Source organism: Spermophilus citellus (genome assembly GCF_964194105.1).
Source record: "Spermophilus citellus genome assembly, chromosome: 5".
NCBI lineage: Eukaryota > Metazoa > Chordata > Mammalia > Rodentia > Sciuridae > Spermophilus > Spermophilus citellus.
In genome coordinates this window covers 67187312-67213971 of record NC_138186.1, presented here as the reverse complement: position 1 = coordinate 67213971, position 26660 = coordinate 67187312, and the positions used below count along the sequence as shown (strand labels likewise).

Below are 26660 nucleotides of genomic sequence, written 5' to 3'. Positions count from 1 at the left end.
AAGTTCTTAGTTCTAATCATTAGCATATAATACTTTGATAGTGTTTTACAGTTTTCAAAGGATTTTCATGCATACTATCTATTTATTTTATTTTTCCAATAACTTGAGGTTGAATCATTTTTGCACTTTTTCCAGTTGACAAGCTAGAAGGATCCTAACAAGCTTGTTTGACTTCTGTTCTGGGGAGTGATCCCATTGTATCAAAATTTTAGTTAGGGGCATACATGGATGTATGTCCTGATCCTTGATCCAGCCATGTAGTCAAATCATTGTTTTTCAAATTTTCTGTGATACTAAATTGAAATAAAGAATGAAATATTTGTTTCACTGCATGCTTAAATTTTTATGGTATCCTAAGTAAATGAAAGATTTTAATCCTTTAAAATCCTTTATAATCTCCTTGAAACAACTATGAAATGGTGTCGTTTTACAGTAAACCTTTGATGATTGGAAATGACCAAGAAATCTGCTTTTCTGGTCAATTGAATTTTCTGGATAATTCAGATTTAAGGACATGACTGCTTTTTGTTATAAACGTTGTTGTTGGAAATCTCTGTAAATTACTTCAGAATTCTTCTGTGCCTAGTTTACTTGATCTAAGGTGAAAAAAGATTTTTTTTAATTAAATGATATTTTGGGGAAAATAGTCATGAAACTAAATTATGAAAGGTTGGTTCAAGAACATGTCCTGAACATGGGATTATTTTTACACCCATTCATTCTTTTTTTTTTCTTTTCTGGTACTGGGGATTGAACCCAGAGGCACATCCACTGATCCACGTCCCAGCCCTTTTTCAGTATATATTTTTGACATTGGGTCTCGCTAAGTCGTTTAGGACTTCATTAAGTAAGTAGTCAAGGCTGACCTCAAACTTGGGATCCTCCTCCCTTTGCCTCTTGAAACACTGGAAATTCAGTTGTATGCCACTGTGTCTGGCTCATTAATTCTTATTTTAGTTTTGTCTTCTATTTTTTTTTAGTTAGAATATGGGAAAAATTACAGATGTTAATATTAATAGTCAATTAAGTTCTAAAATGGGGATTTTATTTTTTTAGACCACAATGGATGAAAAGCCAAGGCATATTATGGGTGTCTTATTGGTATTTACTTTATTTGTAAATTTTTCTGCTGAATATTCTGAAATTTTTAGATTCTTAGAAGTTTAAATTTTTGAAAAAATTAAATTTAGATTTTAGATTAGTGGCTTGCAACCAAATGGGGTCCATTTGAGCATAGGAAAAAATATGAAAGTTTCAAGTCAAATATGCATATGAACATGTCCACATATGTTTATTTATTTATCTAAAATAATGAATATTATCTAAGTTCATCTAAAAAGCTTACATATGTTTGGAGTACATGGTTATAATTTTTCTTTTTACTTCTGGAGTTGATGGTCACAATATTTTTAGATCACTACAATATGAGTAAGTATGCTCAATATGGCTGAAAATGGCAAAGAAATATGTAAGAGGAAACACCTGAAGGAATAAAATGAGGGTGCACCAAGCATGTTCTTGTAAGACTTTAATTTGTGAGGCTGAAATAAATTATAGTTTGAAACTAAGGGGCCTAGAGACCTCTCCCTTGATATCTGTTAAAAGACAAAATATTAAGTCTAACCACTGAAAGCAAAGCTAATAGTACCAAAACCCTATTCTCAGGAAATAAAATTAGCTTTGCCTCTTGGAGAATCTAGTGTATAACATAAAACATTGAAACCAGTTAACTTCCAACAGAATTGCAAATACTTTTAAGTTGTTTAATGGTGGAAAGCAATACCTCTCCAAATGTAATTAGTTAGCCATTATAGCAGTCTGTGTCTCAGACTTTAGGTATGTAGCATTCACTTCTTGATCGGTTTTGAGAAAATACATATTACACCCATGTGAGGTATATTTGACTTACTGTAAAACACAGCACTGAAATATTCTATTTTCTGACAAGATGGACACCTTTATTTCTAGATTCTGTATCACATATTTCACACAATAGCTTCTGAAGTGAGTTTTACTTACTTGGTCATAATGATTCTGGAGGGTTTTCTCCTTTTTTACTTTTACTTCTTTTACTTTTCAGGGGTTTATGGAAAAGTTCAGCTTCACAGTGCTTATCCTAAAAAATCCTGGACACATCTTGGAGCAAATATTGCCTCAGGAAATGAAAGGTAAGGAATGATTAAATTAGACACTTTTATTTTTTGGTTTAGTTTGTTTAAAAAAAAATATATATATATATATATATACTTTTAGTTGTTGATGGACCTTTATTTTATTTATTTACATGCAGTGCTGAGAATTGAACACAGTCCCTCACACATGGTAGGCAAAATGTTAACCCATTAATTAGCTATCACAGTTTACTCTGCCACTGAGCTACAACCCTAGCTCATTAGTTTAGTTTTTTGTCTACTGGAGGTTTTGTTACAATGTGGGATTGAATTTTAGATTAGGCATAGTAATTCAAAATTGAATTAAATGGCAAAGTAAAGTGTTATAAGGTACTTGAAAAACCTCCATACCATAATTAGGAGAACGGAACATGCAAAGAATGGAAGAAGATCATAGTTCATTCCAGGAGTGAATTCTAGATAATGCATATTTGTTATTGTCTACAAAAACTTTTTTTAATATCTTTATTTTATTTATTTATTTTTACGTGGTCCTGAGGATTGAACCCAGGGCCTTGCACATTCTAGACAAGTACTCTACTGCTGAGCCATAACTCCAACCCCAGTAAAAAGTTTTTTAAAATGTGAATTCCAGGAGATAACAGATGAAGTATGAGTTGAGAGTACAATAGAACTGAAAAATTAGCAGTTTAGGATACAGACAGAAATCAGAGTGAGAATAAATAACAGTGAGAAATGGCATGAAATTTAATGGTTCAGCATAAAGAAAAATCACCACTGCTTTAAACTGAATATCAGGCAATATGAAGAACCAACTGATGCAAATCTACAGAGTCAGAAGACAAGATCAGCAGATAAAAATGACAAAAGAGAAGGTACTAGATAGAGATCAGAAAAGCACTAAGACAAAGAGATTGAATTGGATTTAAATTAGGGGATAGGAATGAAATTCAAGAATTCTATAAAATATTTTAAACACTGAAAATGATTTAATAGTGTAACTATGGTTCATTTAAACCCTTAAAACAAAACACATTCTAATAATTGTTCTTATGAAAGAAACTGTTAATGTGTCAGTCAAGAAATCAAGATTCTGTTTATATAAAACAATGGATGGAACCACCAGGTGCATGCCCACACTACTGGTAAGTTGGAACCCTGAAGTGGAGGTTGGCAAGGTGCAAAGTTCTGAGCAAGAGCTGATGTCTCTGTGTTGAGGCAAGAGACTGAATTTCTTCTTCTTCAGGGATATATCAACTTTTTTTATTTTTAAAGTCTCTGACTGATTGATAAGGATCACCCACATTATTGAAGATAACTGTGTTAACATCTATGAAATATTAAATACACATCAACTGACTGTGTTAACCACATCTACAAAATATAGTCACAGTAACGCCTAGATAAGTGCTTGGTGTTATATAGACTAACAATGTTGACCCATAAATTAGCTATTACAGTTCAAAATTCTCAAATATAATCTAGGATGATAGCCTTGGAAAGGAGGGTAGAAATGGCACATGAGAGTGCCACAGGAAGTTTAAAAACAAGTTAATTAGTTCTAGCAGAATTCAATATAAATAGATACTGTTATGGTTTAGAAGTGAGGTATCCTCCAAAAGCCCATGTGTGAGACAATGCAAGAAAGCTTATAGGTGAAATGTTTGGATTATGAGAGTCTTAACCTAATCAATGCATTAATCTCCTGATAGAGATTAACTGGTTGGTAACTATGGAGAGATAGTATGTGGCTGGAGGAGGTGAGTCCTTGTGTAGGTGCCTTTGGGGTATATATTTTGTCCTTGCTGAGACGAGCGCTCTCTCTCTCTCTCTCTCTCTCTCTCTCTCTCTCTCTCTCTCTCTCTCTTTCTGCTCCTTGGTTCCATGTTCTGAAATGATGGACCACCGCTTACTTCTGCCATGATATTCTCGGTCACCTCCCACTCCAAGGAATGGAGTCAGCTGTCTATGGTCTGAGATCTTTGAAATTGTAAATTCCAAATAAACTTTTCCTCCTCTAATTGTTCTTGTCATCTTTTGGTAGGTCACAACAATGGAAAAGCAGACTAAAATACGTTCCAAATCACTGAAGGGATCAAGAAAAAAGAAAACATAAATAAGTAGGAAAAGAGAAGAAAATGAATAGTAAGAGAACAAAATAACTAAAAGATGTATAAAACAGAAGAAAGTAAGAATAAATCTTTGTAGTAGAAATAAAATATTGTTAAAATTACCCAATTTAGGAAAAATATGAGCTAAAAAATCAAAATATTTTATTTTCTTTTACCAGAGAAAAATTTCAAACCAAACATAAAATATTTAAATATTGGATAAAAATGAATTATTTAATTTTAAAAAGAAAGTTCTCAAAATTGTCAACAAAAGTGTAAAAGTCAAAATAAATGTCTCAAATTGTTCAAATAAGTACATTTTACATTAATAAACTTCAATTTCCATTGAGATTTCAACAGGAAAGCTTATACATGATTACATGATATAAAAATATATAAATGAAGTCTTTTAGAAATATAAAATGAAATTGGCAGAAACCAAAATACAGCCAGGTGCAGGCCCACACCTGTAATCCCAGAGACTCAGGAGGCTGAGGGAGAAATATCACAAATTCAAAGCCAGCCTTAGCAATTTAGTGAGGCCTTAAGCAACTTATTGAGATCTCATCTCAAAATAAAAAAATAAAAATGGGCAGAGGCTCTGGCTCAATAGTGAAGCTTCCCTGGGTTCAATCCCTGCTACCACAAAGCAAATAAACAAAAGTATAGTCATCTAAAAAAATTTACTTACCCTTTTCACATTTATTTTGAAATGTTAATAATTTGACTAACATAAAGCCAATCTCATTTAAATATAAAATTCTTTAAACCAGAGTATACATTAATATTTAAAACCTTGATAAATTTTAATGCTAATAGGGTCTGATCACAATATAATGAATGCAGAGACAAAAACAAGACATAAACAAAGAACCTGAATTTCTTGCAACATAAAAAAAGGCAAAAAACATTTTTATCAAAGAGGTCACCAAACCATCATCAACAGAATATTTGGGAAATAACCAACAATAAGAGTACTACAAACCATTTGACCCAATCATCCCACTCCAATCATTCCAGTCCTAGATTTATACCTAAAGGACTTAAAATCAGCATACTACAGTGATGCAGCCACATCAATGTTTATAGCAGGTCAATTCACAATAGCTTAGGTGCCCTTCGATGGATGAACGGATAAAGAAAATGTGGTCTATCTATCTATCTATCTATCTGTATATCAAATAAAATTATATATATGGTGTATATATTTATTTATAAATATATGTGTGTGTATATATGCCGCAGTCTGGCTGGGCACAAAATCACGAGCCACTCAAGCAGGAACAAACTTTATTTTTGAAACTGCCGCCAATGCCCCGTACACTCCCTGGACGATCGCCGACCGACCCACGCGGCCGTTCTCCTGGACCCCAAGGAAGTCCCTCCTCCGGAATTCCCTTCTACCGCACTTCCCCAACCAATGGGAACTTTCTAGGAGTCCGTAGCAGGCTGAGGTGGACAGCAGGAGTCCAATATCCATATGAATGCAGATCTTAACATAATCATATCATCTCAATGGCTTGCTGGCGGCGTCACCTTTCAACCAAAAATGCCATGCATCATATTACTTGGCTGTGGCTCTTAGTATATATATATATATATATATATATATATATATATATATATATATATATATATATATATTACTCACCCTTAAAGAAGAATGAAGTTATGGCTTGCTAATAAAGGGATGAAAATGGAGAATATTATGCTAAGCAAAATAAGCCAATCCCAAAGAAGCAAAGGCCAAATGCATTCTTCTCTGATATGCAGATGCTAATTCACAATGGTGGGCTAATTCACAATGGTGGCTGTGGGAGAATAGAGGTATTTTTAATTAGACAGAGGGGAGTGAAGGGAGTGAAGTAATGTATTTAGGAAAGTGGGCATAGGGGTAGGAATGATAGTGGAATGACTCAGACATTATTACCATAAGTGCATATGTGACTACATGACCTCTGTAACTCTACATCACATACAACTAGATGAATGAAGTTATACTTCATTTGGTTATAATGTGTCAAAATGCATTCTACTGTCATGTATAATTAAGTAGAACAAATAAACAATAAAACCCCAAGAATATAACATGTGAAATATGATTGAACTTGACAACACATTAGATGTTTCATGATTGAATGAGAAAACAAAAATAAAGAAGCAGAGCTGTCCATGTGAGAAATCAGAAACAAAACAACTAATAAGTCTAATGAAATCAATCAATGCAAGGTAAAGTCAAAAATTGGCAAACTTATTAAAGTTTTAGCCACTGTATTCAGGCAAGAAAAATGGATTAGATTTAACTATTGACAACAATTCAAACGATTTTTTTGTATGGATTATAATGTATTTTGTCCTAGAAAACTAGAGAACCATCTGAAAGCATATTAATTGCATTTAGCAAGCACATAACAATAGCCTTTTAATATATGAGCAATAAAATGTTAAATTATAGTGTAAAATTCAATTTAAAATATCTAGAAGGAAACTTTAGAAAACTTACAGGACCAATAAAAGGGAAGCTATATGACACTATTAAGAGGCATATAATGAGATAAATATGATGAGGCATAATATAAATTGAAAGATTCAAATTTTAAAGATGTCAAATCTAATGCAACTTTAATCAAAACCAAATATATGCATCAGAATCTGCTCATTAAAGTCTAAGTTACTTGGGATAATAAACATTTGAAAATTGCCAAACATTAGCAGTTTGTTTTTTAATATATGCCTTTAGTGTGAGGAAAGTAATGTGTTATTAGCACCCACACGGAAAAGAATGTCTAGAAATATACCCATGCACATATTACTGTATTACTTGTAAATTGAATAAATTAGCAATTTAGTTGAAAACATGCTGGAATATTTAGTAAATGCTAGGGAAAATATAAAATTAGATTTTCACTTTATACTTTACTCTTAAATTATAAATTATAAATGGATTACAAAATAAAATGTAAAAAAATTAAAACCATAAAATTTATTTGAAGAAAATTAAGTGAATATTTGTAACATAACCTGGGGGGGGGGACTTTTCTAATAATAAAATTAAGGGAACAACCATAACAATAAGAAATAATAGATTTGATGACATAAAAAATTAAAATTTCTACATGTCAGTTAAAAAACGTAAGGGCGAATTTTGAACTAGAAAACATTTGTAACATACAACAGTACAGATGGAAGAGTAATGTATTTAGAACTCATAAAAATAGTTTAAAATGTGTGAACCAGAAACATAATCTCTAAAAGATTTGAATATGTGAACCATAAAAGAATCCATGCATCTGACTAATCCACATAGAAAAAAATATATCTTCTTCTCTACTATAAATGAAATAAATGTTAATTAGAATAGCAATTTAATGCATTTTAAAGTTTTTAGTTGGCAGATAAAGAGTAAATTTTGAGTTGACAAAGTAGAGAAAATAAAGGAATTTAGTCAAAACTAATGTTTTTTTATTAGCCTAATTTTGTAAATAAAATATCTTTGTATACATGCATTTGGATAGAGAAATGTCTAGAAGGATATGCAGTACAGTAAGGCTCCCTGTGGGTGAGAAGATAGGTAGCGATTGCTTTGGTGTGCTTCTCTCTAGGTACATATATTTTTTTCCATAGAATAGGTATTGCTTCTGTTGTTATTTCAAACTTTTTATTTGCACAAGATGGTTTTCAAGGATGCATATCTAGTGTCAAACATTAAACTATGGTCTGGAGATACAATAACAAGTAAAGACTGACAAGAACTCCATCCTCAGACATTAATCAAATAAATATCCAACAAATATAAAAAATATATATATATATATGGTAAATGATGTAAAAGGAGGGGTTGATAGGATCCCAAGAATATGTGCATAGAAAAACTCAAGGCAGGGAGGGCAGTTAGAGAAGGCTTTCCCAAAGAGTGATTTCAGGGAGGGAAATTTAAAGACTTAGGGGCTTTATTTAGGCAAGGTGGGGTGTGTGTAGAAGAAGAGCTTTGGACAGTAGTAGCCGTCAACCCGCAGCCAATATCTTAGAAATACTTACTATATGCCAGGTCTGGTTTCAGCACTAGGATATAAAGGCAAAGTAGTAGGGATTGCTGTCTTCCAGGAGCTGACATCTCAGTGGGGAGAGAAACAACAAACAAGCAAACACAGAAATACAGACATAATTGCAGAATATAAAATGTGCCAATAAGGAAATCAGTAGGGTGGTATGATAGAAAATGGCTAGGGTGGGGAATGTGACAGGGTAACCTTTTGGATTGAATGAATAGGGAATGTCTCTATGGGGAAGAAAAATTGGATCTGAGACCTGTTGGAAAACCAACTGTGTAATGTGAGTGGGAAAGAATGCACTGTGAAGAGAGACGTACAGTATTCTCCCCACAGTGGCCTATGTGTAGTGGAAGAGTCAGGAGAAAGGTCACTATCACCAGAACCTAGTGAGCAGAGGGTAGAGTTGTATGATATGGCAAGTGCCCAGTTACATGGGACTTTCTTTGAGCATGAGACAGCAAAGGTGAAATTTCTGCATGGTTTTATGCAGTGGAATAATGGAATCTGATTTGTACTTAAGAAACAGGTCTAGCTTTGTAGGTGATAGGTTGAGGTGACAAGAACAAATGTGGGGTGTTGAAACTGTGAGATGAAACTTGATTCTCTACTTCTGCTTGTGGGTGGGGTCTGTGTAAGCTAATATCTCTATAGCCAAGAATGCCTGTTGTAGTCTTTTTTTTCCTTTTTTTTTATTGGTTGTTCACAACATTACAAAGCTCTTGACACATCATATTTCATACATTAGAATCAAGTGGGTTATGAACTCCCATTTTTACCCCAAATGGTGGATGTGTAACCCTATTGTAGTCTTAGCTAGCTAATCACAGCAGGGGATGCCTGCTAGCATCAGCTCCCAGAGTAACAGCCAGCAATGCTGAGACCAGTTCTCCTCCACTACTATACAGTGGTACATTACAGCTCTTAATGGGGGCTATGCCTTTCAGTGTCTCAACAAACCCCAGCAACTCACTGCCAATTTCTTTCCAGTTCTTGTCTTGTAAACTCAAAGAAGGAAATCCACAGACAATAATAAAAGGCAAGAGTGAAAAGAGAAGGGTTTATTCACATGAGAAGACAAGAGACAGAATTCTCACAGAGCAAGAAGGATAGTGTTAGCAGGTTGAAGCTGGGATGTGTTGGTCTAGGGGTTTATATAGCTCTTGGGCCAATTTTTCTGTTGGACCAAGGCTTGGATTCAATGTCGTGAGACCAATTGAGGACAGAAATCATGGTGGCTAGGAAAGTAAAGGAGGCAGTGAAGATGAGGAGAAGAGACAGATATGCTAATGACTGCATGTTGAGGTGAGGGAAGTGTGCTCCAGGTATTTTGACTGTACAATCTGGTAGATGATGGAAACTTGCATGAAGATGAGAGGACTGGGGGGTGGGAAGGTTTTTCCCAGTCGAAGGTGGCTGGTACATGTTAATTTGGAGACAGCAGGCAGAAATGTCAAAATGCAATTAGGTTCATAACTTAGAAGTCAGGAAAATAGAAGGAAGTCTTCCTGGAAGTAGTTTATGACAGTAATCCAGAAGATAGAGGTGGAGTAAGGATTTGGAGCTTAAGAATAAGATTAGGGTCACTCTGACTTTTTAGAATTTGAGAGTAGAGGAATCAACATAGGAGATGATGGAGAAGGAGAGGCCTGAGAAGTGATTCTGTGGCAAGAAGGAAGGTTGGAGAGAGTGCCAGCATGTTTGATATGGAAGGCTGGGGCTGAGCATAATAGGGTTTCAAGTAATCATGGAGGTCAGAGCCATATTGGTTGGTAATATTAAGAGGTTTAGTTTTTAATCTAAGAGCACTGTGATTCTGCCAGACTTTAAGGAAGCAGTGTGAGTGTGAAGTATTCCTATGATTATATTTATAGGAGAGGTCTAAAGTAAATTCTGGGATGCCAATTAGGAGTCCAGAGCAGGAGCCATGTAAGTGATGGTTAGAAACTGCAGGCCATGGAGAGAAGTTGGAAGAATTATAAAATATAAAATATTTAAGATACTGAATTAGTCAGTGCTTTCCAGAAGGCAGACACAATAGGATAGACACACACACACACACACACACAGGAATGGGAATTTATTAGAGGAATTGGCTCATATGATCAAGGAGACCAAGAAGTACCATGGATGTCATCTGCAAGTTGGAGAACCAGGGAGGCTGGTCAGTTGGGTCATCAGAAACCCTCACAACCTGGAATGCTTGTGTAACTCTCCATCCAACACTTCAGTTCTGATAACCTGTGGGACCACTGGTATAAATGTTGGAGTTCAAAGGCTAAAGAACTTAGAGTTCTGATGTCAAGGGTAGGATAAGGAAGCTCCAACCCAGAAGAAAGAAAGAAAATCCATCTTTCTTCTACCTGATTTTATCCTGTCCCCTATCAATTGAATGGTACCTGCTCACACCAAGGGCAGGTCTTTTCCCATCAGTCCACTGACTCACAGAAACACCTCCACACATACTATCAGAAATAATGCTGTACCAGCATTCTAGATAGCCCATAACCCAATCAACTTGACACCCAGGATTCACTGACACATCAGATGTGAGAGGCTTTCCTGTGTCTCTGTGTGGACCCGTGGTAGCCTCATTCTCCAGAATAGGACTGAGTGTAGGGAAAAGTTTATGAATTCAGACATGGTCATGCTGAGTGTGAAGTGCCTTTCTGAACCCCAGAAGAATCTATGAAGTAGGCATTTCTAATAGGGATCAATAAGAAACTTTAATTATAATTAAAAGGTTAGCAAGTTGGAATTTGGCAGGAGCTATGTGAATGGATTTTTCTCATAGAATGTGTTAAAAACCTCATTCAGAGTCTGAGCTACAGGCTATTTTGAAAGAAATTCAATTTTATTAATTAAAACTATCCATAGTTATTAGCTAGCTACCATTTATTGAGTTCTTATCATGTAGGTTTGCTATATATCAGGCCTCTGCTAAGCATTTTACATGCATTATCTCATTTAAATCTCTCAGTGCTATAAGTAAGGTATTATCTGCATTTTATGGATGTGAAAATTGGGGCTGGAGAAGTTAAAGAAATTTTCCAAGTTTGTAAAGCTAGAAGTTCCTGTGGCTGAATTTTTCTCAGTTTGCCTGATTCTATTGTTTGTGTTCTATGTATTATAAATTAAAAATGAAATTTCTTAGTATCAGTCAGATGGAGGAGTGAGTTAAAGAGATTAGATGAATGATACATAATTATCATGATGTACTGGTTTTATGGATATTTTTCTTTATATTATATATATATATATATATATATATATATATATATATATATACATATATATATATATATTTAAATTTAAGACTCACAGGAAATTATAAAAATAATAGTTTCCATACACTCTTTTATCAGTGTTCCCTGATAATAACATTTTACATAGCTACAGAACATTAGCAGATCTGGCAAGATGATATTGGCACAGTATTGACGGAACTAAAGACCCTGTTCAAGCCATTTCTTTAAGTATTGCCCTACAGTCTTAATGCTAAGTCAGTTTAATAAGCCAAATATATTGTGGTAAGATCACATTTTATTTGGACCCCTTTATAAACTTCTACCGACAGATTTAAATATCTGAATTTATTTGTATATAAATAATTTATTTTATCAATAATATTTGTGTGAGAACTTCAGCATAAAGATTTCATGTTAGCTATAAACTTACATTCATTTTTTTCACTACCAACAAAGTAAGCTTAGCAAAATATTATAAAGAAAAAAAATGTTTTTCTTTTTGTCCTATGTTATTTACAAATTTATCTCTAAATTACTCTTATCATAGCTTATTTCAGTTGGTTTTGGGAAGACAGATGAATAAAACTGTTGGAATTTTTATGTACTGTAAGTAAATCAAAACAAATTATATAAAGATAAAGAACTTGCTTTTCACCCATTGCTCTGTTATGTATGTGTTTCACTTGGGCGTATTTGGCTAACCATGTGTTCTTTGAGATGAAATGGTGACTTTGTCAATTAATCTTATGAAAATATTTATATTTTATTCTGACCTTTGGAAGATTTTTAAACAAAACAGAAACAGGGCCTGACTTGTGCTTGAATCTGATTTAAGCCATGCAAAAACTGACTGCTAAGACATTGCAATAACATAGCAGTTTTTCAGGTGACACCAGATAGTGGCTTAGATAAGAGGTTAGTGATGGAGGAGGAAAGAAGTGATTAAATATATGTTGAAGACAGGCACATCATTTACTGATGGATTGAATTTTGCATAAATGAGAAAAAGTAAAAGCATATTCTGAACCATTTTACCTGAGCAACTGGGTGAGGAGCAGTGTTACCTATAGGAAAACATGGAGAACCTTTTGCAAAGTTTCTTTTTTCACCCCTGATTCCTTATTGCCCTTACCTTGTGGTAATAACTTGATCAATTTTACTGTCTTTATCCTACCATCTTACCTCGACCCGGTTCCTTTCTTTTTCCCTATGGGTCTCCCTTCAGTTTTCATGATATTGTTTCCCACTGCCCCTTTTCTCCCAATAGCTTCCACATATAAGACAAAATATAGGTCTTATCTTTCTTTCTAAGTCTGGTTTATTTTGCTTAATACTCTGCCTTCTATTTTCATCTATTTTCCTTCTAGTAACATGATTTTATTCTTCATGGATGAATAAAGTTCCAATGTGTATTGATACCACATTTTCTTTACCCATTCTTTTGTTGATGGACACCTAGGCTGATTCCAAAACTTGACTATTGTAAATAGTGCTTTGATAAATATGGCTGTGCATGTATTTCTAAAGTATGCTGACTTTAATTCTTTTGTATAAGTATCAAAGAGTGGCATAGCCAGATCATATGGTCGTTCTGTTTTTAGTTTTTTTGAGGAATCTCTGTACTGATTTCCATAAAGACTATACTAATTTACATTCCAACCAACACTATATAAGAGTTTCTTTTCCCCTCATATCCTCACCAACCTTTATTATTATTTGTATTCTTGATAGTTGCCATTCTGACAAGAGATGGAATCTCATTGTCATATTAATTTGTATTTCCCTGACAGTGAATGATGTTGAACATTTTTTTTCATATAATTGTTGGCCATTTGAAATTCTTTTGAGAATGTTAGTTCATTTGCCAATTTGTCGAATGGTGTGTGTGTGCGTGTGTGTGTGCATGTGTGAACCTTTTTTGATTTCTGGATCTTAATCCTCTGTCACAAGAGTAGCTGGCAAAGATGTTCTCCTTTTTCGTAGGCTGTCCTTTCACATTTTCATTTACTTTGCTGTACAGAAGTTTTAAAATTTATGCTACCCTATTCATGGATTCTTGCTATTAGTTCTTGAACTATAGATGTCCTATTTGGGAAGTTATTGCCTGTGCCTGTTTGTTGAAGTGTTTCCTCTATCACATTTACCTTTAGAGAAAGAAAATGGATAAGGCATTATCCAGTATTTTTGTCCTATAGTGCTTTGTTTCTTAAGTGATATACTCATTTATTTTTATTTAAATTTATTAACCAATAAGTTTAAAATGACATGTATTTATCATGTGTGAAATCATTTGGAAATATGTGCACATTGTGGAATAGCTAAATTGAGTTAATTAACACATACATATGTACCTCATATACTTACTTTTTTGTTGTAAACGGTTACAATATACTTTCCTAGCAATTTTTAAGAATGTGATATATTGCTAATAACTGTAATCATCATGATACACAATAAATCTTTTGAACTTATTTTTCCCCTCTAACTGAAATCTATCTCTTTTGACAAGCATCACCCAAGTACTCCAACTACCAGCCCCTGGTAATCACCCTTCTATTCTTTGCATCCATGATTTCATCATCCAGATTCCACACAATAAGTGGGGTCAGGAGGCATTTGTCATTCTGTACTTGTCTAATCTCACTTACATAATGTCATCCAGTTTAATCCATGTTGTTGAAAATGATGGAGTTTCCTTTATATTTAAGACTGATTAGTACTCCTTTGGGTATGTGTACCACATTTTTTAAATTCATTATCGATTTGTGAACACTTAGGCTATTTGCATTTCTTGACTGTTTTGAATAAGCTGCTATGAACTTGACAGTGCAGATGTCTCATGGGTATACTGATTCCATTTCGTTTGGATACATACTCAGAAGCAGTGTGCTGGGTCATGTGGAAGTTCTACTTTTAATTTGTTAAGGAACCTCCTTACCGTTTTCCACAATGGCTGCACTTATTCACATTCCCATCAACAGTGTGCAAGGTTCCCTTTTCTTTGTGTCTCCCCCCCATTGCACTTGTTATCTTCCATCTTTGGTATAATAACCATTCTAACAGGGGTGAGGTGTCTCCAGTGATTTATGAATTTAGTCTGTTATTTACAAGGAAATAACTCTGAGCTGAAGAGCAAATTAAGTTGTTCGATACCTCATCCTTTCCCCTGACCTTGCCCTTAATTGAGCATCATATTAATAGCATCTCTTCCACAAGCTCCTGTATCAAATTAGTGACATATTCTTTGGATGCATTGTGTTTAGAATATTTTTTTTCCTCTTCTCACTGCTACATTTATCACTTAAGCACTACACGTGTGGCTTTCTATAACAATTTTACTATTGGGACTCTCTAAATACTTAGTAAATATAATAAAGGTATCAGATGCAGTGCCCTCCCATCTCTTCTTTATCTGTACAAGTTTTGCTTATCTTTAAAGATTCCATCACATTCTTCACAGAGTTATCAGTCTTCCCTCTGGCACACATTTCCTTACCATCCAAACCATTATAACATGTGGTTTTGACTTTATGATTTCTAATTTTAATAACAATATGCTTCCTAACCTGTGTCAGTAAGCTGCTTAAGGTACCTATGTCCTGTTCCTCCAAGTGACTTCTACAGGAGAGGAAAATACATTTTTATTGATTTGGTATATCACTTAATATCTGGTACAAAGCAGAACATAATGGAAGTGTCCAATATATGCCTGTTACATTGAAATTATGTAAAAATCTTTTATGGAAATCAAAACTTATTGAGGTTCTTGGCTAAATAGCATATTATCTGATAAATAAGAATATCTTTTCTGGAATTGAATTTAAAAAGTGATCACAACTTATTTTGCTTATTACTCAAACTTTATTATAACAAGCCAGTTCAATTATTAGAATATAGAGTCAGACCTGGTGCAGTGGTATATGCCTGTATATTCCAGCTACTCAAGAGGCTGAGGCAGTAGGATCCCAAGTTTGAAGCCAGCCTGGCTAACTCTGTGGAATTCTTACTCTCAAAAAGAAAACAACAACAACAATAACAACAACAAATGATATAGACTTAGTAGCTTTATTCACTTATTAGCAAATCTGGGTCACATGTGTAACCTTCAAAACAAGATGATTCCCTCTAGCTCAGTAAACTACTCTGTCTCTACTTAAATGACCTACTCTCTCCATGCTGGAGAAATTCTCGCCTTTGAGTTTGGAAAGTAAATTAGAAATAGTATTTGACAATAACAAATGGTTTGAACTTTGCAGTCAAGCAAAGTAAAATAATTCTAATTGTGCAGTGAATTATATATTTAATGTTAGGCATTTGTCCCTCTAACCAGTTTCTTTTTCTGTAATTATGAGAGCAATAATACCTAGCTTATATAATAATTGTAAGGATTAAGTGAATTAGTGTATGTGAAATTTTTAGCCCAGTTTCTGGTACAAAGTAGCCCCGAGACAGGGTAGCTAGTGTAGAAATGAGGGTTATTTTAGGTGGAGGTTAAAGTAAAACTAACTCTTCTTAATCCACTTGGGGGATTCTACTACCTTCACTACCCCCTTCTCCATTTTTGTATTTTTCTATTTCAGCCACAGTTTTCCTACTGAATAGTAGTGTTCCCACTTTTGTAGGCTGCAAGCAAACTCAGAGCTGTTGGGGTTTTTTTCAGCTATACTACCAGAGAAGACATTACTCTTCCCTCACTTTCATTCAAGAGTTCAGGGGAGAGATTTTAGCAAACATTCCTAGCCCTGGTGAGAGCTTTATGTGACTTTAATCTATAGCTCTCACTAGAGCCACTTAAGTAATAGGGTGGCTGAAAGGAGCAGTTCTCAGAAGAGGTGTGATGGATTTCCTGGAATGAGGGAAGAAGGAGGTCAGGTAGACAAATAATTGATATCCACTATAGCTATTATTGTTGTTGAGTTCTTTTTAACATCATTATAGGACTCTATTTCTTTAATACTCAGCATAGTCTAATGCAGTTTTAGATTCCTCATTATATTTCAATGTTACTGACAAAAAAATTAAGCTGGAGTTAGAAAATAAAAAGATTCAGTGTTAATAGAGCTCAGAAGTCAGTGGCCATTGCTATTTCTTGGGGGGGAATATTTTTGGATCGCTATACTCTGAGCCTGGGGTCAAATGCAGCTATTATCATTAAGATCTCCCAAAGTTTAGTTTAAAATTTAACTTGTAGGTGTTTATTTATGAATGTTTTATACATGGTTGCAAGAACTTTTAAATCAAATTTGCATATACTTTTTGTTCTCTGTAACTAAATAAGTATTATATTTTTGATTAATAGGCATTATATTTTCCCAGAACTAGGTTAAATATTAATGCCAAAATAAAGGAAACTGCTGATATTTTGTTGATATTTCTAAAAAGTTATCTTTCAGGAGACTTCCTAAGTGATTATTCATAGTTTCCTCTCTCTTTTCATATGGTTCCCATTTAGATCCAATTATTTTTCAAACAGGTCTTTTGATCTTTGTTTGTTTATTGTTTCAAGTATGTTTTGCTCAGAACAGACAAGTTTCTCCTCTTCCCTATAGCTTCAGGACTCTTACTAGAATTAATCAGAAGCATAAAATATAGCTGCATTTTTAAAAAATTTATAGTTATCAAGTTAGGATTTCTTGAAATGACTGAAGGATAATCAAAATGGTGGAAGACTGGGAATAGTAACAGTGGCTGTTGAAATTGAAGGAAAACTGATACTGGGACCACAGTTCTCCCTGAAGTAGCATTGTTAATATATAGACACATAGAAATGGAAGGGACTATGTGCTTTTAACACCTTTGTGTTGTTCTTATGACATATAGAATTTCAAATCTCCAGGTAGTATAGAGGACAAATTTATTTTCCATGAACTTATAAGGTTTTGAAATCTTCATGGAAAAGGTCAGATTAAGCTCATTCATGTTTTTAATGTAAAGTTTGGACTAATAGTTTTAATAATTCCATGTACTCTTTCCCTAGTGCATTATTAGATGCTATGGGATGTGCACATCTAGATAGTCATCTTTTCATAAGAAGTAACTAAAATACTAAAGTTAGATAGTCAGACACAGAAGAAATGAGAACAAGGCGCTAGTATTATGTGAACTTTTTGATGGTACAAAATCAAAAAGGCTGAGCATTCAGACTCCCAGGGAAGACTTCTTGAAACAAAGTAGAATTTTAGGATGAGTGAACTAAAGGGGAAAGTAAGCTCCTCTTAGTGGAGTAGAGGACTTATATAAAAGAGTTAGTGACTGAGTATTTTTTTTCAAGCTTATATAGGAGTTCACTTGGAATTTTATGTTCTATGAATTTTGATATATGCATAATGATGTGTAACACCTCATACACTGCTCTCAAAACTCCCTATGTTCCATTTAATCTCAATTATAAGGACATTTTTAGATCATTATGGTGATCTGTTTCCTGAAGAGCTTTATTCAGCAACACAAATAATAAAAAGATTACCTAATACAGATTATGGGAGAAAAGACTGATTTTTTTGTTACTAATTGAATTTGGTGTGATTTTAAGTATTTTTTCTTACTGTAATGTACTTCCTGCTAAGTTAGAAAATTTAAATTAAAGTAAAAATCATGAATAAATTCATTGCTCATAGGTTGGCTAATATTTTAACATGTATTTTTCCTATCTTCTATTTGGTATGCATGTATTATGTTTTTTTTGTTTGTTTATTTTTAAATGGGGCATGTTGTTTTATATCCTGCTTTTTAAATCAATGCCTCATGAGCAAAATTCTTTGTCATTTTGTACACTCCTATAGTAATGTATTTTTAAAATGACTACATAGTCTCTAGTGTATTTACCAAATTTTTATTATTTCATGATTACCATGATATATTATGAAATGTGGGAGTAGTGTGGGTTTTTTTTTCCTTACAATTTAACAAGTGAAGAACTAAGAATTAGGTGAAGTAATTTTATTTAGTGTAAAGAACTTTGGGCGTGATCACGTTCCCCTTTGTACCAACTCATTCTCTGACTCCATTCAGTTACCTAATTTGAGTTTTGCTATATCTTTGAATCATGGTTTCTTTGCTTTTTAAAGCTAGCATTCATTTTAGTATTCTGTTACTGAGTTTCCTTAGAAATCATAGAAAATCAGGAACAGAAGTAATACTCTGATTTCTTTCATTAAAATTGCATGGATTTGCAGTATTCCCATTTTATATCTCTTTTTTTTTCTAACTTAAGGTGCACAGGTTTGAATTAATTACAATCTTTGGTTCATAAGATACTTATGTTATTGGCACATAAATGGTCAGCTAATCCTCCACCCCTAAAGTAGAAAAATCTCTAAGCTATTAAATACACATGATATATATTTTCTTTGCTGTTGTGTCTGTAGGACCTCTATAGTGTCTATAGAGCAGTGGTTCTCTCAGTATATTTTGCATGATTGAATGGCTTGCATGTGTACCCTGTGCCTGGATGAGCATTCATTGATAGGAAAGCATCCGGGGGCAAAACTTACTAAGATTTGGGCATTAGCTAAAAATGAAGGACATTAAAACAAATTTACACTGTTGGAATTGGTAAAGACTGTGAATGGAGAATAAAGCAGCCATATTCACCAGGAAAAGCTTGGCAGTCTGACAGACTGATTAGTGTCATGCAGTAGAAACTGGCACCTTTAAGACTCACACTTGTATCTGTCTGACCATGAAGCTTAAGGCTTAATGTCCAAAAATGCAATACAGTTTTTCAGAAAAGTTGAGGAAAGATTTACTTTGGGGATACCTTTATCACTCATTCTATTTCCCAATCAATAAGGAAGATTGCTATTATAGAAGACCACATGAAGATGCACACACTGTGCTCTGTAACGTGTACTGTTTTTTATTCTTTTGCCTTGAACTTCATGGCTATGGAATATCTTTGAATCCCTGTAATGTAAACATAAACAAATCAGAAACTGGACTCCATTAGGATTAAAATGTTCACAAATGCCTTTTTCCCCTTGTCTTCTTGTTTCCTTCTCAGTTTTCCTGAAGGATTTGTCATTTTCTGGGATTTTCTTTGCTCTGTGTGGAATTAGCTGGTCTCTTTTGCACTACTCTTATTTGACACCATCTTTATGCCATTACAGAATTATAGTAGAAGATGCAGTGGACTGGCAACCCTATGACAAATTGGTCCTTAGCTCCACTTCTTATGAGCCTCATGAAGCAGAGGTCCTCACTGTGAAAGAAGTCAAGGGTCATCATGTCAGGATCCATGAACGCCTCAAATACCAGCACACTGGTAAACCTCTGGATTGTTGGTTGAAGGAAGTGAATGTGTCAGGTGTTCAGACACCTGCCTATGGATCTTTCATCTGATTGCCATTCAGGGGGAAGGATATGCCTTTATTGCTGCCCTGGACTTACCCCAGAAGACTTTGTCTTTATTTCTTTGTTAATTCTATTGCCTAGTTGTTAAAGAATACTTAGATGTAAGGGAGTTTTTTTTTTTTAATTCATAATGACAAGTCTAAGAGTAGAAGCTTTGAGAATCTTGTTCAAGCTCACTGAGCAGTTTTATGGCTATGCCAGAATAAAAGTCATAGACACTAACTTTCCAGTTAATTTCCTGGCACATTGAATTTGTAATCCCATAGAATATGCTAGTTATTGTCAACAATGACTTCATTTTCCATACTTAGAAATGTATCCTTCCTGACACCAAATGCATATAATATATTGACTGCTGCTCCTACTAAGACTGAAAAAAGGAGAAAAACTTACTATATCTTTTTGTAAAAATACTTAATATTTTTATATTCTATACATAGTACAAATGTACTCTATATAAATAATAAATAAGCATAATCTTCCTGTTCTATTAAATAAATCCACCTCATGAGATATAGCTAATTAGTGACAAAACATGAAAATACAGGGGTTAGATAATTTTTTGTATTATATATGTAAGAGGGAATTATATGTTTCCACCAACACTGTCTGAAACTACTTCTAAGTCATAATTTCAAGGATTAATTCCGCCCCCCCCCCCCTTTCTCTTTCTCTCTGTCTGTTTTTGTTGAGATGCGGGTCTCACTATGGTGCCCAGATTGGTCTCACACTTCTAGGCTCAAGTGATCCTTGAGCCTCAGCCTCCTGAGCAGCCTGTGCTACCATGCCTGGATTGATTTCTTTTTCAAAAAAAAAAAAATGTAGCAAAGTAAAGAGAAATCATCAGCAATCTTTGCTCATAAAAACCAAAGTAAAATGGCAAGGGAGGCCATGAGACCGGCCAGTAGGTCCTTCCATCCCTCCATCTCATGCTGTGGGAGCTTGTTCAAGAAGTGGAGAGCCTGAGACTTTCCGTGAGAGGGTGCTGCTTCTCTTTTTGCTTTACTCTAATACCTTGCAGCTTGTGCTCTGTCACTGCCTGGGCTGATCTGGGATTCCTTACTCTCCTGGAAGAAGTTGGTGGATGATATACAGCATCTCACAATGGCGATTTAAGAAAGGGGGCTGGGAACCTGCTAATTGGACAGGTCTGCCTTGATTTCTCTGTACCAGTGGCCTGTTCTGGTCCCCACAGTTATTGAGAAGAGATGAATTCTCACTCAAACACTTACTGTGATCCCAAAGAGAGACAAGTGAACAGATTTTTCATTTCTCAGCTGACATTTGTGAAGAATGCCCGAGGAAAAGTAGACCTTAATGTTGGTAGGACTTCCGAGGGGAAAGAAGTGTTTTCATTTGTGAGATGCACTGGGTCCCCAGCTAGCCATTTCCAAAATAGGTTTTTAAATGTTTTTTTTTTCTTCCCAACTCCTTTTGCCCCAGGAAGTTTCCACGTCATGGAAGATGGCCAACACATCCATTTGGCTGCTGAGGTTGGACTGTTGACCCGAAATATACGAATTCAGTCTGACACATTGTGTAAGGGGAGACTACTTGTGGGGTCCTTCAGGAAGTCTAGCAGGGAAGAATTTTCAGGTAAATGAAAATTTAAGTTACTAACCATTACCACTTGGGACCTATTTATCTGGGACACTCAGAAATTCTAACTGTGAGAATTTTCACTTATAATACAGAATGTTCAAATTAGATGTTCCTTTGTCCTCTAAAAAGCTATGAATTTTCAGTCCTAATCTGTGCTTAATTATCAGTGTGATGTTAAAATAATATACCAGAGATCAGCACATATGCACATTTTTACCTCAAAAAAAATCTTCAGCAGATGTGAAATTTCCTCTGCTTTGAAATTATAGATGATTTAATGACCATTTGAATTTTATCTCTTTCCTGAATTTCTATTACTTGTTCCCAGTAGCATGCTATATCTGATGGCAGACATCAACTCATGCTATAAATTAATGGCTTAAATTTAAATAAAAATGATTTCCATATTCTCCATTGCTTTAAGGATCAATTTAATCTTTTTTTTTTTTTAGAGAGAGTGAGAGAGGAGAGAGAGAGAGAGACAGAGAGAGAATTTTTAATATTTATTTCTTAGTTCTCGGCGGACACAACATCTTTGTTGGTATGTGGTGCTGAGGATTGAACCCGGGCCGCACGCATGCCAGGCGAGCAGGCTACCACCTGAGCCACATCCCCAGCCCTTAATCTTTCTTTTTTATTCAAGCTTTAGCCCTTTTGGAATGCTGCAAAATTGTTTGATTAGGACCTTGTTTCTTAAACTTAAACTTGTGCTCCTTAAACATTCCAAAGTTGCTTTCAAAGTTTGGGAAAGGCTATCTTTGTAGTTCCATTTTGGAAAGTTGCTACCTACACAAATATAATGAAATCTCAGAGAAAGTCTGGAATAAAGGATCTAGCCACTTTCCAAATATGTTCATCATGGGACCTTCTGTTGATGCATCTGTCTCACCAATTTGGCAAAAGGCAATATTTGAACTCTAAATCACAGGTTCAGGATTTCTGGTCCATAGAACAAGTTTTCTCTCCATAAGTTCTAGTTCCATAAAGTCTTGCCAGAGGTGATTTTTTTTTGACCCCTAGGAGGCAATTGGCAGTATTTGTAGTCAATTTTATTTATTTATTTAAAAAATCTAACTTTTTTTTTTTTAGTTGTTGATGGGCCTTTATTTAATTTATTTATATGTGGTGCTGAGAATTGAACCCAGTGCCTCACACATGTGAGGCAAGCGCTCTACCACTGAGCCACAACCCCAGCCCAGTCAATTTTATTTGTCACAAGTTGGGCATTTCCAGCGTCAAGTAGGTATATCCTACAATTTCCTACAATGCACAAGACAGTCACCCATCTGGGTCAAATGTCAATAATGTGGAGGATGAGAAATCCTGCTCTAGAAGACTGAGACAAAGGCTGGGTTCTGGTCATGTAGAAATGAGACATTTGCTGTTGATGAATATGGAGAATAGGAAGGGACAAGATAGGATCTCCATTAATTGAGACTGTAGGCCAGGCTGGAGCATGGACCTGGAACAGGAGAGAAGACCGAACAAAAGGTTTTAGCTGAGCATGAGGAATGAGCAGAACTAGCATCAAGGCTTATCTAAACCTCTTACTTTACTCATTTAGGGCTTTCTAAAGTATCCCCAAGGAGATAAAGAGAAACTACATTAAATTCTTATAGGAAGCATGCTGGTTTTCACCCAGTGGAAACTTTGTCTTATTTAATCCTAATATTTTTGTGAGAGAGACATGTTATCTTCCTATAGTAGGAAACAGTATGTAATTCAATTTCCTATTTATTTGTGTAACTCCTTCATAAGCTTGTGAACTCCTAGAGGGTAAGGTTGGGCCTTTCATTTCTGCTATCCTAGTATGGTGACTGCCATGTATTAGGTGCTTATTAAATATGAACAGATAAAATTAATGAAGAGTAAGAAAAGTCATTTAATTAGTAAATGGCAGAGTAAAACCTTACTCTTAAGTCCTTCTTAAATAAGAACTTAATTCTGTAATAATTTTGGGTTTTTAACAAAGTTATAAAGATATTATGAAGAACCCTTATAATTCTTTCACCCAGTTTCCTTTACTGTTAATATCTGACATAACACTGGTACATTTGTGAAAACTAAGAAATCAACTTTGGCATATTAATATTAATCAGACTTAAGACATTTTTTCTTATTTCATGGGTTTTTTCACCAACGTCCATTTCTGTTCCAGTTTCTACATTAAGAAACCTTGATGATCAGGGAAATAAAAATCAAAACTATAATCAGATTTTATCTCACTTTAATCAGAATGGCAATTATCAAGAACACAAATACAAATAATAATAATAATAATAATAATAAATGCTGATGAGAATGTGGGAATAAAGGTATACTTGTACTTTGTTGGTGAGACTGCAAATTAGTACAATAGGTCTGGAAAGCAATATAGAGATTCCTTAAAAAACTGGGAATGAAACTGCCATATGATCCATCTGTCTCACTCATTGGCATTTATCCAAAAGAACTAAAATCAGTATACTATAGTGATATAGTCTCTTAAATGTTTGTAGCATCAAAATTCACAATAACCAAATTATGGAATCAGCCCAGATGCCTGTCATTAGATGAGTGGATCAAGAAAACTTGATGCATAGCCAGGTGATGTGGCACACACCTCTAATCTCAGCCACTTGAAGGGAAGCAGGAGGATACCAAGTTCAAAGCCAGCCTCAGCAACTTAGCAAGGCCCTAAGCAACTAGGTGAGATCTTGTCTCAAAATAAAAACAATAAAAAGGTCTCGGGATGTGGCTCAGTGTTTAAATGCTCTGGGTTCAATTCCTGATATATATATATATAGTATATTTACACATTTACACAATGGAGTTTTAATCTCACAATGAAGAATGAAATAATGACATTTTTCAGTAAATGGATGGAAATGGAGAACATCATGCTAAGTGAAATAAGCCAGACTTGGAAAATCAAGGGTCAAATGTTTTTCTCATATGTGGAAGCTAAAGCAAAACAAGGGAAAGGAGTCAGATGGTGGTGGGAATAAGATATAAATACACAGAAAAGACCAGTGGAATAGAAGGTAGAAAAGAAGAGAAAGGGAGGGAGGATGGGAAAGTGGAGGAAATGTGGAATGAATCTGTGAGGTGTCCCCAAAAGCTTACATGTGAGATAGTGCAAGAAGGTTCAGAGGAGAAATGATTGGGTTGTAAGAGTCTTAACACAATAAGTGGTTTAAACCGGATAGGGATTAACTGCTTGGTAACTGAAGTGGTTGGAGGATGTGGGAACTGGGGCATGGCTTTGGGTATAAATTTGTGTCTGGCATGGGGAGAACTCTCTGCTTCCGGACCACTATGATGTGAGCTGCTTCCCTCAGCCACACTCTCCCGCTAAGATGTTCAGCCTCACCATTAGCCCCAAGAAATGGAGCTGCCTTCTAAGGACTAAGACCTCTGAAACTGTGAGCCCTCAAATAAACCTTCTCTTCTACAATTGTGCTGGTTGGGTCCTTTAGTCACAGCAGGAAAAAAAAAAAAGACACTAACAAAATCATGTTATATACATATATAAATGTACCAAAGGAAATTCTACCTTTATGCTTATGTAGAAAGTACCAATTTTACAATAAAGAAATAAAGAAGCAAAAAGAGTATCAGTCAAGTAGGAGGATAATATGGAAGCGAGGAGGGAAGGAAAGCAAGGATGGGGAATGGGGATTAAAATCAAATTACTTGCATGCATGATTTTGTCAAAATGAGGCTAACTGCTATGTATAAATTCTAATGTTAACTGCTATGTATGAATTTTAATATTAAAAATTAAGATATCATCACCCCCACCCCATCCCACCCATAAACACACCAGAGCCTGTATGAGGTAGGCTCTGCAGGGGTAGGTCAGGGACGCCACCTATAGGTGTTGAATGGTTAGAGGACTACTGCAAAGCAGGCCAGGACAATTCCTACTTTTACATTGGAAGGCAAGCAACATCACTTTTCGCCTTTCAACCAATATCATCTAGTTAGAAAGTTTTTCAGAACTGTGATTCAAAAGGAAAAGTAGGAAAGTACTTAAAAATAAAATTGTTGCTTAATTCTTCATATAATTGCTCAAGACATTTGAAGTAGTTGCTACTGATTAATTTTTAGTCATTGGTTACTTTGCATGCAAGTAATAGGTCTTGAACAATTTAAAACTGTGAATTACAATCATACAAGTATAAGCCATTAAAAATAGTTAAAAATAACACTGATATGATGCCTTGGTTGAGGCACTAGAACTACCATCTGTAATAGAAAATGGGCTATTTGTGTGTGGACCTACTCTTGCATTCGGTGCCCTTAGTGCCAAGGCGAGGTATATCACCTGATGAGTATGTTTTGGATGTTTTATCATTGTAAATGTTTCTATAACATCTATCAGTTCCTCTTCAAGCATTATTAGCTGAGATGCTGGAATCCTGTTGTCTGGTCACAAGGAGACCCATATGTCTGTCACTTTGTGTCCTTCCCACAGGGCTTGCTTCTTCACAGAAGCTGGTTTTCAAGGGTTCTAACTTTTCATCTGTGAAAAAGGCCGGGGAGAAGTGAAGGGTTTAGGCTGGACTACATTTGAGCTTTAAATACGATTACTTAAACAGTGAAATTTAAACTTTAAATGCATAGTGTCCTCATTTTTAATGGAAGAAATAACTTTCTACTTTACCTTTGTCAGTGCCTCAAAATTCCAAAGGCCAAGGAAAGGAGTGAGGGCCCAAGGTGTGCCCCACCTAGCAAAAAAATGCATGATGTGTTTTTGGCATTTATAGCCCAATTACCTGAATCCAATCCAAAGTTGGTCCCTTTGTACCTCCACATCTCCCACTCTGGTTAGTGTGCTGCATAGGTTAATAGCACAGCATTATGTATAGCAGCATATGCCCAAGTCCCAGTTCTAGCTTGTCAGTTAGACCTTATTTCCTCTGTTTCTTTATCAGCAAAATGGGGATAATGACTATACTGACCTCAAAGGATATTTGTAAAAATTAAGATTTGACATATACATGAATTAGAATAGGACCTGGCATATAATGAGCTTTATATTAGAATTATATATTATAGTTACTAATTCAGTTCATTATTAATTTATATGAATTCACCTGTCATCAGGAATATATATACTGACTTATTAATGTTCATTATATTTTAAAATCAATGTACTGGGTGAATTTTTTACCCATGGTA

General features: G+C 34.9%; 1 protein-coding gene across 1 annotated transcript in view; it reads left to right on the top strand.

Moving 5' to 3' along the window:
- The window catches only part of PKHD1 (PKHD1 ciliary IPT domain containing fibrocystin/polyductin), a gene marked incomplete at its 5' end in the record, with an annotated part of 435617 nt that overhangs the window by 287194 nt on the left and 121763 nt on the right, over positions 1 to 26660 (top strand). Inside the window, 3 exons of the mRNA XM_081295270.1 lie at positions 2081 to 2168; positions 19649 to 19803; positions 21336 to 21488. Of these exons, the coding sequence (XP_081151396.1) occupies positions 2081 to 2168; positions 19649 to 19803; positions 21336 to 21488 (396 nt within the window). The remainder of the gene's footprint in view (positions 1 to 2080; positions 2169 to 19648; positions 19804 to 21335; positions 21489 to 26660) is intronic.